Source organism: Drosophila sulfurigaster, chromosome X, assembly GCF_023558435.1.
Source record: "Drosophila sulfurigaster albostrigata strain 15112-1811.04 chromosome X, ASM2355843v2, whole genome shotgun sequence".
In the NCBI taxonomy this organism is placed as follows: domain Eukaryota; kingdom Metazoa; phylum Arthropoda; class Insecta; order Diptera; family Drosophilidae; genus Drosophila; species Drosophila sulfurigaster.
The window spans coordinates 2316949-2334389 of record NC_084885.1 but is presented as its reverse complement, the minus strand read 5'-3'; the positions used below and the strand labels follow the sequence as shown (position 1 = coordinate 2334389).

General features: G+C 47.7%; 1 protein-coding gene across 6 annotated transcripts in view; it reads right to left on the bottom strand.

The window, feature by feature from the left end:
- The window catches only part of LOC133848657 (microtubule-associated protein futsch), a 72954-nt gene that overhangs the window by 4715 nt on the left and 50798 nt on the right, over positions 1 to 17441 (bottom strand). For 3 of the 6 annotated variants that reach the window (XM_062284301.1, XM_062284304.1, XM_062284303.1), the window contains exons 6-7: positions 17241 to 17399; positions 47 to 17167 (exon numbers count right to left, since the gene is read on the bottom strand). In XM_062284301.1, the coding sequence (XP_062140285.1) occupies positions 47 to 17167; positions 17241 to 17399 (17280 nt within the window). The remainder of the gene's footprint in view (positions 1 to 46; positions 17168 to 17240; positions 17400 to 17441) is intronic. The other 3 variants (XM_062284305.1, XM_062284306.1, XM_062284307.1) reach the window with 3 other exon arrangements.

Here is a 17441-nt window from a genome sequence, read left to right as displayed (position 1 = left end):
AAATACTATAATATCGAATCATATTAGGCTAGACTGCCCAACTTACCCAGCTCTTTGTCCTCCCAGGTTTGTTTGGCTTCCAACAGGGCATCGTAGACCTGGCGGCTAGGCTCGGTACCGGAGAAGACATAGTAGCGGGCACGGACGCGCTTGAAGAAGTCAACGTGTGCGTAGTAGGAGTTACCATTGTGGGGCACATAGGTCAGATCCACATATACGGGAGCTGGCTTCTTGGCCTTGTTGGGTGACTCGCTACGTTTGCGCAGGTTCTTCTCATTGTTCAGGCGCGTCTTGGTGGCCACCAAGCGACGCTCCTTCTTCGGTGTGGTGCGTATATCGGCGCCTTCGACCGGCAACGGTGCTGGCGATGGCAATCCGAGTGGTTTGCCCCACTCCTCAAGACGGTCCTTGGGCAATGCGCCAGTGCTTGGCGCTGTTGCTGATGTTGATGCTGCAGCTGCAGTTGCAGTTTCTGCTGATGATGATGATGTTGTGGTTGTAGTTGTCGTTACGGTTGTCACTGTGCCACTGGGATCTGTTGAGGCAGCAATTGTGGTTGATGTGCTGCTGCTGGTGCTGCTGCCGCCAGTTGGACCAGCAAAGCTAGCCAACAGACTGTCGCCGCTGCGCACCTTTTGCACATCGCTGAGGGGGAAACGCTGTCGCTCGGCAGTGCTGCTGACAATCTGTTCGACCTCTTCGGCCTTTGATGGCGAGTATGAGTACTTGGCGGTCACGGAAGACATCACTTCGGCGCCACGCGCCTGCACATGTTCTTCAAGGGCCTTCTGGAAATCCTTATCGGCCTCATCCAGGAACTTATGTCCCGCCCAGGTCTGACTGGTGCTCTCCACGCTCTCCGACGACTGGCTGGCCGGAGGTGATTCCGTGTAGGTCACCAGCATGGCACCACGTATGGGTATGGGCTCGGTGCTAGGCTTGGGATCGAAGCTATCGGGCAGTGCGCCATAGAACGAAGTGGCCATGGGATCTGTCGCCCGAGTTGGCAGTACGGCACGTGCTGTGGAATGCTCCTCGCTGCCGTACTGTGGCGGTATCATATCATCTTGGCTATCATCGGCATCCAGATCCGATCGCTTGCTCACCCCAGAGCTGGAGCGTTGCAGATCGTAGCTGGAGCTGCGCGGTGAACCGGGCAGTTCGTCATCGCTCATGGCACCGGCCAGTCGCTCCTCGTCGCTGCCTGGTGTGCTGGAGCGGTAGATGCCACGCAGCATGGCCACCTCCTTGGGCAGCATTTGCTCGCGTTCGCGTTCGCTTTTCTCACTTTCGCTGGTTGTGCGTGTTGTGGTCACAACAACCTTCTCGCTGTCGGGCTCGGAGCTGTCGGTAGTGGTGACTGTCTTTTGTTCGGTGACAATCTCTTTGCCATCAGCGGAAATGACCTTGGTCACTGTGGTTATGGTTGTGGTTATGATTTTTTCGGTGCTGCCACTCAACGCTGTGGTGCTCTCAATGCCACGCAACTCGTGCAGTTCGGGCAGCAATTCCGCAGCATCGCCGCTGACTTCGCTAGCATCGGATGGTAATCCGGCGGTGACACCAACGTCTAGAGATTTAAGTTCGTCCTTGCTAACACGTGGGAAAGGCGATGTGGGCTTAGGCGATGACTCTGGTGTCTCGGTGTGTGATTCACGCCCTAACGGTGTTGGTATGGATTGACTTTCAGAGGTTAAAGCACCAGGACTTGACTTACCACTTATGTCTTTGGGCGACAACGGGCCAGATGTTGATGCAATGCTAGCAGCGCTCGACTCGCTCTTGGCGCAGCTTGAGGAGCCAGCTGGTGCAGTGCTTGCCGTCTTCACGCTGGGGCTTACTGGTGCTGTTGGTGGTGTCTTGCGATCTGTGCTATCTGTTTCAGTTTCTGTTTCGTTTCCTGTCAGTGTTTGTGTAAGTGTAATGGACTCGACCTTTGTCTTGGTGTCTGTGGAGCTGATTTTGGTTGTTGTGCTACTGCTTTGTTCGCTCGACTCTAGAAGTGTGGTTGTCTTAGTGGTTGTGGCTGAGGATGTTTTTGTCTGCTCGTGTTGCTCTACTTCCTGGGGTTCGTCTTGGTCGTCGTCCTCCTCCTTGAGGGCGGCAATAGCTTCGACCTCCTCCGAGGGCTTGTAGATGCTGGTCATCATGATGGTGGCAATCGACTTGGAGCGACCCTCCTTAAGGCTGGCACGGCCATCATCATCACTCTCATCTTCCTCGGGATCACTGTGCGTCTGTCGGCCCTCGCTGGTGTGACTCAGCAGCGATTCACGGCGCGATTCGTCGGTGCCCACAAACAGAGCCTTTTGAGAGGAAGTTACACTTGAGCTGACCTTCTTTAGGCATTCCTCAGCTGTCTTTGTGGCCTCAGCGCTGAAAGTTTCCTTGGCCGAAATGATCTTTTCTGTTGCCAAAAACTCGGCTACTGTTTCCTTGAGGGAGCTATCCTTAATTGTCTCCTGAGTGGTGCTGCTGGAGGATGTTGTTTCCTTGCTTGTGCTTTGACCACTTGACTTCGCTTGTGAAGTTGTCGTTTGAATCTCGCTGACTATCGACTCGGAGGAGCACTCCTCAGATTGAATGAGCAGCTCTTCCAATTGTGTTGCTGACGATTTTTCCACAATCTTTGTGACACATTCACTTGTGCTGGCTGACTTGCTGGTATCCTTATCGGTCAATAAGCTGGACAAGGATTCGCGACGCGAGCTATCCTCAACTTTCATGCTGCTGCTCAATGACTCGCTAATGGATTCCTCTTTGAGGTGCGACTGACTTGTAATGGACTTTGAAATGGTTGTAGACTCGCTTGATTTGACTTCTTTTTTGCTTTCGGTTGATGAGATAAGAATCGAACCACGTTGCGAGTCGGAGGTTTCTTCATCCTTGGCACTAATCTGGCTTGCGCTCGAGGCTGGTCGTGAAATCTCTGCTTCTGTTTCTTTAGCAGCTGACTTGCTATCACTGACATGACTGGCAGCCGATTCTGGTCGGGAAGCCTCCTTGGTTTCCACTTTCAAGCTCTCGGCTGTCGATAGTACAGATTCTCGTCTAGACTCTGCCTCAACTTTGTCGACTTCCTTCTCGCTTACATAGCTGGCAATCGATTCGTGTCTGGAGTCGTCTTTCGGGTGTGTTGGCGATTTTTCAGCCTTGGATTCAGCTGTTGATAGCACGGACTCTCGCCTCGATTCGGTCTCTTTCTCGCTAACATGGCTGGCTATCGAATCGGGCCTGGAAGTGTCTTTTACTGATGTTACGGACTTCTCATCCTTAAGCTGTATATCGTCTTGCACGCTGGCCACAGACACTGGACGTGATGGCTCTTTGGAGCTTTGTCTTGATTGTTCTTGATGAGATTCATCAACCGCGGCGCTTGCAGCTGATGCTGGGCGAGAAGTATCTTTGCTAGTTTCTTCAACTGCAGCTTTAGCAGCTCCTTCGCGCAGCTGCGATTTTTCCGATTGCTCAATTTTATCCTTCTCCTCGATGGATACGGGTCCAGATTTTTGGTCTGGCGAAGACTTTTCCGATTCAATGTCCACTTTCATCATCTTTATTTCCAATAGTTTTTCATCTAATGCCAGATCTTTTGTGGGTGATACTTTATCAGAAAGCGACTCAGGGGTACCTGCTGGTGTGTGCACAACACCAATATTCTGTTTAATATCAGTGGTTGCAGTTTCAGTTTCAGTTACAACAGTTGTCTTTAGTTTTTCCTCCAGCTCTTTTTCATCAAAGTCGGGTATTATATCGGTAATATCCTTATCGGACTTCAGTACCTTGGCTACATCGGCAACAATCTTGGCAACTTCCTCCTCCCGGGGTGAGAGGGGTCGCAGTGGTTGTTCTGGTACAATGGCTCCCTTTTCGGTAGGTGGCGAGAATCTATGCTCCTCATCTTCTTCTTTAATGTCATGCAAAACACTCTCGTCACGATCACAAATTGTAACTGTAAATTCTGGTGAGTCAACGGTGGTAATGTGTGTTTCACGCAGCTCTGAAAAACCACTCAAATCGAGATTAGCCTTAGTTGTCGCATCTTCAGATATCTCTGTGATCGAATCAGCTTGCGATAATTTCTCAGACAGTACTTCGGATGTTGACACTATCTTCTCAATAACATCCAATTGTTTCTCTTCCAATTTAGTTTCAACAGTTTCAGTAACAGATGTTATTGTTTTTGATATTTCTGTCAGCTTCTCGTCTTTAACAGACTCGAGCTCTGTCAGTTGTTTTGAGCTTTCTTGACTAATGTGCTGCAAGGATTCGACTACCATATCTTTGGTGCTTTCCAATTTCTGTGTCAATGTTTCAACTATAGTTTCTGTTTTTTTATCCAATGATTCGCTTATGGTTTGCAAATTGTCTTCACACAATGCAGCGATTGCGTCAGATTTTGATGAAATATTTTCCACAATAGTTGTACTTAAGTCACCCAGGCCAGCACTGACTTTTGAGCTTGTCTCTGGAATGATATGTTCCTCAATAATGGCACTCGATTCCAGAATGGGAGCGGCCTCATCCACAGGGCTGGAGGCTGTAGCAGTGGCTCCTACTTTACTGCGCTCAGCGGGCTTTTCCAGTTCTATTGCTCCCGACATTGTATGGGCGAATTCACCATCAGCTACGTCGACAGGACTGGATAGAGTGGGAAAGTCGCCTTTTGATGTTAGATCTAATATCAAGCTTTCTTTCTTGTCTGGCAGTTCTTTCGGTGCTTCGTCAATGGGGGAGGATACAGTCTCAGCAACGGAAATAGGACGGGAAAGTTCTTTTGACTTAAAACTTTCAGCTACAGATCCTGGACGGGATTTTTCTTTTAATTCTTCAGACTTAACACTTTCTGCAACTGAGGCCGGGCGAGAAAGTTCTTTTGTCTTCTCATCTGCTGACTCTTTGGGCTTCTCAACAGAAGATTTCTCATGTTTTACACTTTCCGCTTCTATATCATCGACAGATTCACGACGGGATGCTTCCTTTGAAACAACTGCGCTTTCAACCTTTATACTTCCTGAAACAGATTCACAGCGAGAAGCCTCAATCGATTTTACGATTTCCACATTTTCGGTTCTGTCTTTTACACTTTCAGCTACAGATGCTGGTCGGGAAACTTCCTTCGAGGCTGTTGCAGACTTATCACTCTTAATACTTTCAGCGACTGATCCAGGTCTGGAAAGCTCCTTCAATTTATCATCCTTTTCAGGCATTTCAAATCCATCTTTTGTGCTTTCTGCAACGGATCCCGGACGTGAAATCTCCCTGGATACTGGAAGAGATTTATCATCCTTGGTACTATCTGCAAGCGATACGCGCCGCGATTGTTCTTGAGGCTTGCCATCGGTCTCTGATTCAGCTTTAACGCTTTCTGCTACAGATTCAGGTCTTGATACTTCCTTCGATGGATGGCCACTTTCAGCGGCAGATTCAGGTTTAGATGGCTGCTCTGCCACAGATTCAGGTCGTGAAACTTCTTTGGAAGCAGGTATGGACTTATCATCCTTAACACTCTCCAACTTAATGCTTTCGGCAATAGAGTCCCGACGTGATGGCTCCTTTGATAAATCATCCTTTTCACTTTCTGGCTTTTCAAATTCTGCTTTAATACTTTCAGCAACAGATGCAGGTCGTGATACCTCCTTCGAAACTGGCAGAGACTTTTCATCCTTAACACTTTCGGTCCTTGCGCTTTCTACAAGAGATTCTCGCCTAGAAGGTGTCTTTGACTTATCGTCCTTCAGACTGTCGGGCTTCTCAGACTCAGCTTTTACGCTCTCTGCTACAGATTCGGGTCGGGATACTTCCTTGGAGGCAGGAATACTTTTCTCGTCTTGGACACTTTCTGGTTTAATACTCTCTGCAGTAGATTCTCGTCGAGAAGGCTCTTTAGACGCTTCGTCCTTAACACTCTCTGGTTTTTCAGATTCCGCTTTGCCGCTTTCTGCTACAGATGCTGGTCTTGACACTTCTTTCGAAGCAGGTTGCGACTTATCATCTTTGACGCTCTCAGGCTTTATGCTCTCAGCGACAGATTCAGCACGAGAAGGTTCCTTGGACCTATCATCCATTAGACTTTCTGATTTTGCTATATCATCTTTCACGCTTTCGGTAACTGATGCAGGTCGTGAAGGTTCTTTTGAAGCTAGTGGAGACTTATCATCTTTTAAACTTTCAGGCTTAACACTTTCGGCCACAGATTCTCGCCGAGATGGCTCCTTTGACTTATCGTCCTTAAGGCTCTCTGGCATCTCAGACTCAGCTTTAATACTTTCTGCCACAGATTCCGGCCTTGACACTTCTTTCGAAGCAGGTTGCGATTTTTCATCCTGAACACTTTCAAGCTTTATGCTTTCAGCGACAGATTCAGCACGAGAAGGTTCCTTGGACTTATCATCTTTTGGACTTTCCGGTTTTCCAACATCAACTTTCACGCTGTCGGCAACCGATCCAGGTCGCGAAGGTTCTTGTGAAGCCGGTTGAGATTTGTCATCCTTTAGGTTTTCAGGTTTAACACTTTCAGCAATAGACTCTCGCCGAGAAGGCTCATTTGACTTATCGTCCTTCAGACTTTCTGGCTTCTCAGACTCAGCTTTTACGCTTTCCGCTACAGATTCGGGACGTGATACTTCCTTGGAGGCAGGAATACTTTTCTCGTCTTGGACACTTTCTGGTTTAATACTCTCTGCAACAGATTCTCGTCGAGAAGGCTCTTTAGAAGCTTCGTCCTTAACACTCTCGGGTTTGTCAGATTCCGCTTTGCCGCTCTCTGCTACAGATTCTGGCCTTGACACTTCTTTCGAAGCAGGTTGCGACTTATCATCTTTGACGCTCTCAGGCTTTATGCTCTCAGCGACAGATTCAGGACGAGAAGGGTCCTTGGACTTCTCATCCTTTAGACTTTCTGGTTTTTCCGCATCACTTTTCACACTTTCGGCAACAGACCCAGGTCGCGAAAGTTCTTGTGAAGGTGGTTGAGATTTATCGTCCTTTAGGCTTTCGAGTTTAATACTTTCAGCAACAGACTCTCGCCGAGAAGGTTCCTTTGACTTATCGTCTTTCAGACTTTCTGGCTTCTCAGACTCAGCTTTTACGCTCTCTGCTACAGATTCGGGTCGGGATACTTCCTTGGAGGCAGGAATACTTTTATCGTCCTGGACACTTTCCGGTTTAACACTTTCAGCCACAGATTCTCGCCGAGAAGGATCCTGTGACTGATCGCCCTTCAGACTTTCTGGCTTCTCAGACTCAGCTTTTATACTCTCTGCTACAGATTCAGGTCGGGATACTTCCTTGGAGGCAGGAATACTTTTCTCGTCCTGGACAATTTCTGGCTTAATACTCTCTGCAACAGATTCTCGTCGAGAAGGCTCTTTAGAAGCTTCGTCCTTAACACTCTGGGGTTTTTCAGATTCCGCTTTGCCGGTCTCTGTTACAGATTCAGGCCTTGATACTTCTTTTGAAGCAGCTTGCAGTATATCGTCTTTAACACTTTCAGCAACAGATTCAGGTCGAGAAGGTTCCTTGGACTGTGCATCCTTTAGGCTTTCAGGCTTTTCAACATCATCTTTCACGCTGGCCGCAACAGATCCTGGTCGTGAAGTTTCTCTCGAAGTGGGTAGGCTTTCTGGCTTAGTACATTCAGTTACAGATGTGCGACGAGGAGTTTCTATTGACTTATTATCCACCACACTCTCAATCTTTTCGTGTTCCTCTTTAACACTTTCCCCAACTGATTCTGGTGGGGACACTTCTTTAAACGCAGGTAAAGATTTATCCTCCTGAACACTCTCTGACTTTTTACATTCGGCAGGGGACATATCCTTTGTACTTTCGGTCTTCACGGTTTCATCTTTGACGCTCTTTGCTGCTGATACTGGTCTTAGTACATCTGTAATTTCATCCTTGACACTCTCGGCAACAGATTCCGGTCTCGATATTTCCATAGTTATTAGGGGAGACTTTGCTCTTTGCTCCGTGGCATCTTCTGTGAAATCTGCGACGGATTCAGGTTTTGAAGAGCCCTTAGTTTCAAAAGGACTACTTGGAGCTTCATCCACTGGACTGGATGCTGTCTGAGAAGCTCCAACCTCTGAGCGTTCTGCTGGCTTTGTAGGGACTTGTGCTTCGGTCGTGGAGCTCGAAATTGATTTGATGAAGTCGCCGTCAGCCACTTCAATAGGACTGGATAATGTAGGGAAACTACCTTTTGTTTCGAAATTCAAAACAAACGTTTCCTTATTGATATGCTCCAATAATTCAAAATCTTTTGGTGCTTCGTCAATGGGCGAAGATGCTGTTTCTGCTACAGACTCTGGCCTCGACACTTCTTTGGATGCAGATGGAGATTTCTCATCCTTTCCACTCTCTTTAAGACTCTCAGCCACAGACACAGGGCGTGAAACTTCTTTGGAAGCTGGTGTAGACTTCTCTTCCTTGTGGCTTTCCGGCCTTACACTTTCAGCGACAGACTCTCGTCGTGATGTATCCTTTGATGTGCCATCTTTTAGACTATCTGGTATCTGAGAATCACCTTTAATGCTTTCGGCTACAGATTCGGGTCGTGATACGTCTTTCGAAGCAGGAACAGATTTGTCATCCTTGTCACTTTCAGCTTTAACACTTTCAGCAACAGATTCACGTCTTGAGGGATCTTTAGACACTTCGTCTTTCACACATTCATGCTTTTCCGGTTCATCCTGAACACTTTCGGCTTTAGATGTTGGCCGGGAGACTTCTTTGGATGCCATTGGGGACTTAACATCGATTAGACTTTCGTGTGTTGGAATTGCCGACTCAATCAGTGATTCCCGTCGGGAAGGATCCCTCGACTTTTTCTGCGATTCTGCCTCTGAATGTTCTGCCTCATCAACAATGGATTCAGGTCGGCTGGCATCCTTGGATTTATCTTCAATATCAACTAATGACTTCACTGCCTCATCAACCGGACTTGATGCAGTTTGCATCGCGCTGACTTTAGTAAATTCTGCCGGCTTAATTTGGAATTCGGTTTCTGTCAAAGCAGTTGAAACGATTTCTGAAAAGTCACCGCCAGCAACATCAACAGGACTTGATACAGTAGCATAATCTCCTTTCTTCTCATCGATATGCAACTTTAAATCCAATTCTGCAAAAGAGGTTGGTGCTTTGTCTATTGGAGAAGAAGCAGTTTCGGCGACCACCTCAGCCTTCAGAATATCTTCTGTTATAAGCTCATACTTAGTGTCATCTGCAACAGATGCAGGCCGGGAAGTATCTTTAGATGAAAGCTTTTGATCTTTTAAGCTTTCCACCAAAGATTCGCGACGAGAAGCCTCCTTGGAAATCTCTTGTAAACTTTCTACTTTTACGGCAACTTCTCTTTCGATTTCAGATCGTACGGTATCATCCTTTAAACTATCTGTAACAGATTCTGGTCGTGACGTCTCCTTAGATCCTATGGGCGATTTCTCATCTTTGACACTATCGGCTTTCTCAGTGTCATCCTTAGCACTTCCGGCAACAGATGGAGGTCGCGACGCTTCCTTGGAAGTTAGTGAAGATTTATCGTCCTTGAGACTTGGGTGTTCACTCTCAGTTACAGACTCACGTCGCGATGGTTGTTTCGACGTATCAACTTGTACAGATTCAGCTTTAATGCTTTCTGCTGCAGATCCAGGTCGTGATACATCTTTTGAGCCAGGAACAGATTTGTCATCCTTGACACTCTCAGCTTTAATACTTTCAACAATAGATTCTCGTCTGGAAGGTTCCTTTGATACATCCTTAGACATATCGGCTTTTACACTATCGGGCTTTTCAGATTCTGCCCTTACGCTTTCTGCCACAGATTCAGGACGAGATACTTCCTTAGAGGCTGGTACGGACTTATCGTCCTTAACACTTTCCAACTTTACACTTTCAGCAATAGACTCCCGACGTGATGGCTCTTTTGATAAATCGTCCTTTTCACTTTCTGGCTTTTCAAATTCTGCTTTGATACTTTCAGCAACAGATCCAGGTCGTGATACCTCCTTCGAAACTGGCAGAGATTTGTCATCTTTAACACTTTCGGGCTTTGTGCTTTCAACAAGAGATTCTCGCCTAGAAGTCTCCTTTGACTTATCGCCAATCAGACTTTCTGGCTTCTCAATCTCAGCTTTAACGCTCTCTGCTACAGATTCAGGTCGGGATGCTTCCTTGGAGGCAGGAATACTTTTCTCGTCTTGGACACTTTCTGGTTTAATACTCTCTGCAGTAGATTCTCGTCGAGAAGGCTCTTTAGAAGCTTCGTCCTTAACACTCTCGGGTTTGTCAGATTCCGCTTTTCCGCTCTCTGCTACAGATTCTGGCCTTGACACTTCTTTCGAAGCAGGTTGAGACTTATCGTCTTTAACACTTTCAGCAACAGATACTGGTTGAGAAGATTCTTTAGATTGGGCGTCTTTTATAATCTCAGGCTGCTCAGCATCATCTTTTCCACTTTCGGCAACTGAGCCAGGTCGTGAGGGTTCTTTTGAAGTGGGTAGAGATTTATCATCCTTTAAACTATCTGCTTTAACGCTTTCAGCCACAGATTCTCGCCGAGATGGCTCCTTTGACTTATCGTCCTTCAAACTATCTGGCTCAACACTTTCAGCCACAGATTCTCGACGAGAAGGCTCCCTCGACTTATCGTCCCTCAGACTTTCTGGCTTCTCAGATTCGGCTTTTACGCTTTCTGCTACAGATTCTGGTCGTGATACTTCCTTGGAGGCAGGAATACTCTTCTCGTCTTGGACACTTTCTGGTTTAATGCTCTCTGCAATAGATTCCCGTCGAGAAGGCTGTTTAGACGCTTCGTCCTTAACACTCTCGGGTTTGTCAGATTCCGCTTTGCCGCTCTCTGCTACAGATTCTGGCCTTGACATTTCTTTCGAACCAGGTTGAGACTTATCGTCTTTAACACTTTCAGCAACAGATACTGGTCGAGAAGATTCTATAGATTGGGCGTCTTTTAGAATCTCAGGTTTCTCGGCATCATCTTTTACGCTTCCGGCAACTGATCCAGGTCGTGAGGGTTCCTTTGAAGCGGGTAGAGATTTATCATCCATTAGACTCTCTGGTTTAACGCTTTCAGCTACAGATTCTCGCCGAGAAGACTCCTTTGACTTATCGTCCTTCAGACTTTCTGGTTTAACACTTTCAGCAATAGACTCTCGCCGAGAAGGCTCCTTTGACTTATCTTCTTTCAGGCTTTCTGGTTTCTCAGACTCAGCCTTTACGCTCTCTGCTACAGATTCAGGTCGGGATGCTTCCTTGGAGGCAGGAATACTTTTCTCGTCCTGGACACTTTCTGGCTTAATACTCTCTGCAACAGATTCTCGTCGAGAAGGCTCTTTAGACGCTTCGTCCTTAACACTCTCTGGTTTTTCAGATTCCGCTTTGCCGCTTTCTGCTACAGATTCTGGCCTTGACACTTCTTTCGAAGCAGGTTGCAACTTATCATCTTTGACGCTGTCAGCGACAGATTCAGGTCGAGAAGGCTCCTTGGACTGAGCATCCGTTTCGCTTTCTGGTTTTTCAGCGTCATCTTTTACACTTTCAGCAACAGATCCAGGTCGGGAATGTTCTTTTGATACCGGGAGAGACTTATCATCCTTAACACTATCAGGTTTTGTGCTTTCCACAAGTGATTCTCGCCTGGAAGGTTCCGTAGAAAATTGTTCCTTCACACTTTCTGGCTTATCAGAATCGGCTTTTACGCTCTCTGCTACAGATACAGGTCGTGATGCTTCCTTCGAAGCAGGAATACTCTTATCGTCTTGGACACTTTCGGGTTTAACACTTTCAGTCATAGATTCTCGTCGAGAAGGATCCTTTGACTTATTGTCCGTCTGACTTTCTGGCTTCTCGGACTCAGCTTTTACACTTTCTGCTACAGATTCAGGTCGTGATACTTCCTTGGAGGCAGGAATACTCTTTTCGTCTTGGAGACTTTCTGGTTTAATACTTTCTGCAACAGATTCTCGTCGAGAAGGCTCCTTTGACTTAGACTCTTCGTCCTTAACACTCTCTGGTTTTTCAGATTCCGCTTTGCCGCTCTCTGCTACAGATTCTGGCCTTGACACTTCTTTCGAAGCAGGTTGAGACTTATCGTCTTTACTACTTTCAGCAACCGAGTGAGGTCTGGATGGCTCTTTGGATTCAGCATCCAGACTCTCTGGTTTTTCTACATCGTCTTTCACGCTTCCGACAACTGATCCAGGTCGCGAAGGTTCTTTTGAAGCGGATAGAGTTTTATCATCTTTTAGGTTTTCAAGTTTAACACTTTCAGCCATAGATTCTCGACGAGAAGGTTCCTTTGACTTATCGTCCGTCTGGCTTTCTGGCTTCTCGGACTCAGCTTTCACACTGTCTGCTACAGATTCGGGTCGTGATACTTCCTTGGAGGCAGGAATACTCTTTTCGTCTTGGACACTTTCTGGTTTAATGCTCTCTGCAACAGATTCTCGTCGAGAAGGCCCTTTAGACTCTTCGTCCTTAATACTCTCGGGTTTTTCAGATTCCGCTTTGCCACTCTCTGCGACAGATTCTGGCCTGGATACTTCCTTTGAAGCAGGTTGCGATTGATCGTCTTTGCTACTTTCAGGCTTAACACTTTCAGCAACAGAGTGAGGTCTAGATGGCTCTTTTGATGCAGCATCAACACTTTCTGGTTTTTCTGCATCGTCTTTCACGCTTCCAACAACTGATCCAGGACGTGAGGCTTCTTTTGAAACAGGTAAGGACTTATCATCTTTTAAACTTTCTGGTTTAACACTTTCAGCAACTGATTCTGGTCGTGATACTTCTTTAGACACAGGTAAAGACTTTTCATCTATAACCTTTTCAGGCTTTGCAATTTCAGCCAAAGATTCGCGTCTTGAAGGTTCCTTGGACAAATCGTCTTTTACGCTTTCTGTCTTTTCGTATTCTGCTTTTAAGCTATCTGCTACGGATCCAGGGCGCGACACTTCCTTAGAGGCTGGAATTGACTTGTCTTCCGTGACACTTTCTGCTTTTATAATTTCTACAAGCGATTCCCGTCTAGAGGACTCCTTTGACAAAACATCTTTCACACTTTCTGGCTTTCCAGATTCGGCTTTAAGGCTTTCTGCAACAGATTGTGGTCTGGAGGTTTCTTTTGAAGCAGGCGTAGATTTATCATCCTTGGCACTATCAGGCTTTATACTTTCGGCAACAGACTCGCGTCTTGAAGGCTCCTTTGACATTCCCTCCTTTGCACTCGCTGGCTTCTCTGTTTCCACTATATCACTTTCTGCAACGGATGCTCGTCGAGATGCTTCTTTAGAAGCTGGTATAGACTTGTCATCTTTAACACTCTCGGCCTTGATACTCTCAGCTACAGATTCTCGTCGGGACGGTTCCTTTGACTTATCTTTCTGCGCTTCTTCAGCTTTCTCATGTTCAACTTTCACTATTTCTGCTTCTGATACGCGTCTTGATACATCTTTGGATGGTTCTTGAGATTGACCATCTTTTGCACTTTCCGGTTTTACGCTTTCTGCGGCTGATTGACGCCGTGATGTCGCTGTACTTGTTTCTTTAATTTCAGCATCTTTCTCGCTTTCAGCTACAGATCCTGGACGCGATGCCTCCTTTGAAGCTGGTGAAGATTTCAACTTTTCTTCTTTCGTACTTGTGATTGAAACTCGCCGTGATGAACCTTCTGGTTTCTCAGTTTCTCCTACGGATTCCGGAAGAGAAACATCTTTCGATCCTGCTGGAGATGCTTGAGTTTTGACTGGAGCAGATTCGACTTTGGTAATTTCGGACTCAAGTTTGCATTCTAATTGTTTGTCAATTTGAGTGGATAGTTTCTGCGATTCTTGTTTAGCTATCTGCATTTCTATTTCAATAGCTTCCTCAATCGTCGCAGGGCTCTCGAGAGATACGGTATCTTCACGGTCTTTCACTTTTGTGGGGGCAGCAGTGGGTTGAACCAAATGGACTGGCAACTCGTCTTCTGAAGTAATATCGCTAGCTTCTTTCTCCTCTGGGGTACTGTCCGATTTCTTCTCAGATGCAGCTGCTTGCTCTTTCTTATCAGATTCGGAAATAGCTTTCTCTGCTACTTCAGCAGGCAGTGCGACTTCGACGATGGCTTGCTCGGATTTCTTTTCAGTAGTATCTCGGGTTGCAGCGGTTTCCAGCGTGGCAGTGATCTTTTCTGGCATTTCCTGATCGGGCTCAGACTTATCTTCTGCATCTTCTGGTGCCTCAGTTTCTTTAATCTCTTTTTCATCCTCGGTCTCTTTTTCCTCCTTGGCTGTCTCCTCCTTGTGAGAAATACTCTTAGCACCAGCATCATGTGAATCTTTCTCGTACACCCCCAAGTCAGCCTCTTCATGAACGGGCAAGTCAGCGACTTCATCTGGAGTTTTGATCACATCTCGCATTAGATTTTGTTGAGCTTCGAATGTCATTTTCTTAGGTAGAATACGTTCAGCTAAATCCGTACCAGTAGCCAGCGGCTCGGCACTTATTTCAATTTTCGTTTCAGTGGGAGCAATGAGGGATGCAGCTGCCACCGTTGCCACGGGAACGGAAACGGTAGCAATAATCATAGCCTCAATTTCTTTGGTTTCTTCCTTTACGTATTTCTCTTCGATAACCAAATCCTCCTTGATCTTGTCAAGCGGAATACGTTCATCTTCCGGTAGTGTGGGCGCCGTAGTGGCGCCAGATTCGATGGTGGCTGAGAATTTTTCCTCTGGAAGACTTTCCTGCAGGTTTATGGGTAGCGCTTCAGGAGCTTCAATAGGTTCATCTTTGGTGTCTGATGTTTTCTTAGCACTACTGAGCTTCTCCTCAGGCGTTGGTGATGAGAACTCCTCTTCAACGGTCTTGGCCTGTTGCTGCTCGTCAGTGCGGGACTTGACAATGTCCTTGGCAGTGGCAATGATCTCTTGCACCTCGGCTTTAATCTCGGTTTGCTCATGCAATTCATGTCTGCCTGCATCGCCAACTTCGAGACGCGCCTTTCTCTCCTCCGCTTCAGCCTTGGCAATAGCTGCTTCAATTTCTTCTTCGGCGCTCTTCTTGCGTTTCTTTTCCGATTCCTGTGAATCGCGTTGATGTTTTTGAATCTCTTCCTCTTTGGTAATGCTGCTTTCCTGCTCATGTTCGATGATTGAATCTTCTGTGTACTGCTCCACCTCCTCTTTCTCAATGATCAAATACTCCTCCTCTTCTTCGGCCTCGGTAGTGCTGTCCTGCTTGGCCATCTCACGCAACTCAGCCTTAATCAAATGGTGCCGCTTCATCTCGTCCCGGCTGAATACCGCCTCGATTTCACGCACCACCTCTTGCTCCTCCTTCAGATCGTCGAGTTCACGCTGCTTCTCCGCATCGAGTTCCTGTGAGGCACTCAGCTCCAGCATCTTCTTGGCAGCTGTCGCATCATCCGCTGACGGTGTGGACACCAAGCTAGAGTCTGTGGTGCCGCCCTTGTCCAGTCGCGATTTCTTCAAATCAGGCTTTGGCTTCGCCGACTTAATGGGGCTACCAGGTGCCGGGGCTCGCTTGGATGGCGATACACCACGTGGACGCCTCGAGATCGGTTTGCGTTGGGCTGCTTGTGCAGAAGATTGCGCTGTTGTCTTGGACTCCGTTTGCTGTTGGGTTTTCTTCTCCAGTGTGCTAACGGTGCGGCGAGTGCTGCTGGTGCTTTGGCGAGTTGCTGTCGCTTGTTGTTGCTTGGACTCAAGCACCTTGCGATTGTTAGCCTCCTTGGCGCTCTTGGCTGGCGTGCTGCTAGGGCTCGACTTTGTGGTGCGCGTCATCACCTTGGACTTAACGTCACGAGTCGCTGGCGTTCGACTTGCGGCTGGCGTTGCTGTTGGCGAGCTCTTCTTCTCGTCACGCTTCACCAGCTTGCGATCCATGGACTTGGGTGGTTTGGTATCAATCCTTGAGCGCACAACAGGCTTAACCTCGGCGCGTGGCTTGTCTGGCTTGCCCTTGGCAGCTTTGGCGGTCTTGCTGCCCACCTCTGCAGCGGGAGCATCGACCGCATCCTTAGTTGGCACACCGGTCGCCTGGGGCTTAACAATCAAGACCTCAACCTTATCTTCGTCAGCCTCTTTGTTGTCCTCCTGCTCGACGGGCTCAGCTGAGGGGGCGCTGGGCTCTGGTGCCAACTCATCACCAGTATCGACAGCTGGCTCCTGCTCAGCCTCCGGCTCATCCGTATCAATTGAGTCGGCTTTAGCATGCACAAGAGGTGTTATTGCCTCCACTTGTTCGCTAGTGAGCTCAGTTGAAGCTGCCGCTGCTGTAGCTGCTGCTGCTGCAGCCGCTGCGGCAGCTGCTGCGGCTGCTGCTGCTTCCTTTGCCTCCTTGGCCTTGTTATCCTGTTGCACAGCCACAGCGGCTGGAGCAACTGGACCGAATTTGCTGGACTTGTAACTGGCACTGGGCGGAGTCGCCTCAATGGCCGACTTGAGAGTCTTGCGGGTACTGGTCACGGTTTGTATGGCTGGTGCTATGGACTTGGCTGTGCAGGTCGAGTGTTTCATGAACTCGAGATGCTTGAGCTTCTCCAGACCTTCTTGGATCTTGAAGTCGGGTGTGCTGCCCGGAAATAGGATGCGCGTAATGGTATCGTCTGGGTTGGCCGGCTGCCACACAAGCAGCGCACAGATGGATACCAAATTCTGCAGCGGGAAATTGAATTCCTTGGTATCCCGAGCGGCGAACAGTCGCTGATCACCTGAATTCCATTTCTGCATAAATTCCTTCACCTCTTTGGAGTCACGTGACGGACTTATCACATACATGTCCAGTGTGCCATGTCCCACCTTGTGATACAGATTAATTGGCTCCTGATTGCGATAGCAGGACTGTGGCTTCAAGTCCAGCGACTTGAGATCATTGACCAGACCATGACCACGCTCAAAGAGATCAATCAGCAGTGGATTGCGATCCTTATCACCGTCGGGACTGGGCAGTCCACCCTTGCGGTCAGGCACATTTCCAAAGAAATGCCCGATCTGTGGATAGACATGCGAGTCTCGCTTGCGTGACACGACAGCGCCCAAGCCCTGGACATTGCTGTTATTGAGGCGTGTCATCAGCACCGCATCCAGACGATCCAGGTGCCTTGCAAAGTCCCAGAAACAAGCTTTACGATTGAAGCCGCCATCAACTGCAGAGAAATATTCCAAAAATTAAGTTTTAATGAAAAGTTCTCTGGACTGCTGCAGTGTATGCTGCCTCACCAAGCATATTAAAGCCGTTGATGCCAAAGAGAGCCGCATCGCCTTGGCCGCCGGGAAAGACGTAGAGCGTGGGATGCGTGAATCGTATATTGCCAACCACATCGGATGTCTCCAGCAGTTCACGCAGTGACGTCGGCACCACCATGGGCGCCAAGTAATCTGCACAGAAGGCGAAACGACAAATGAAATTCCAGTTGCAAT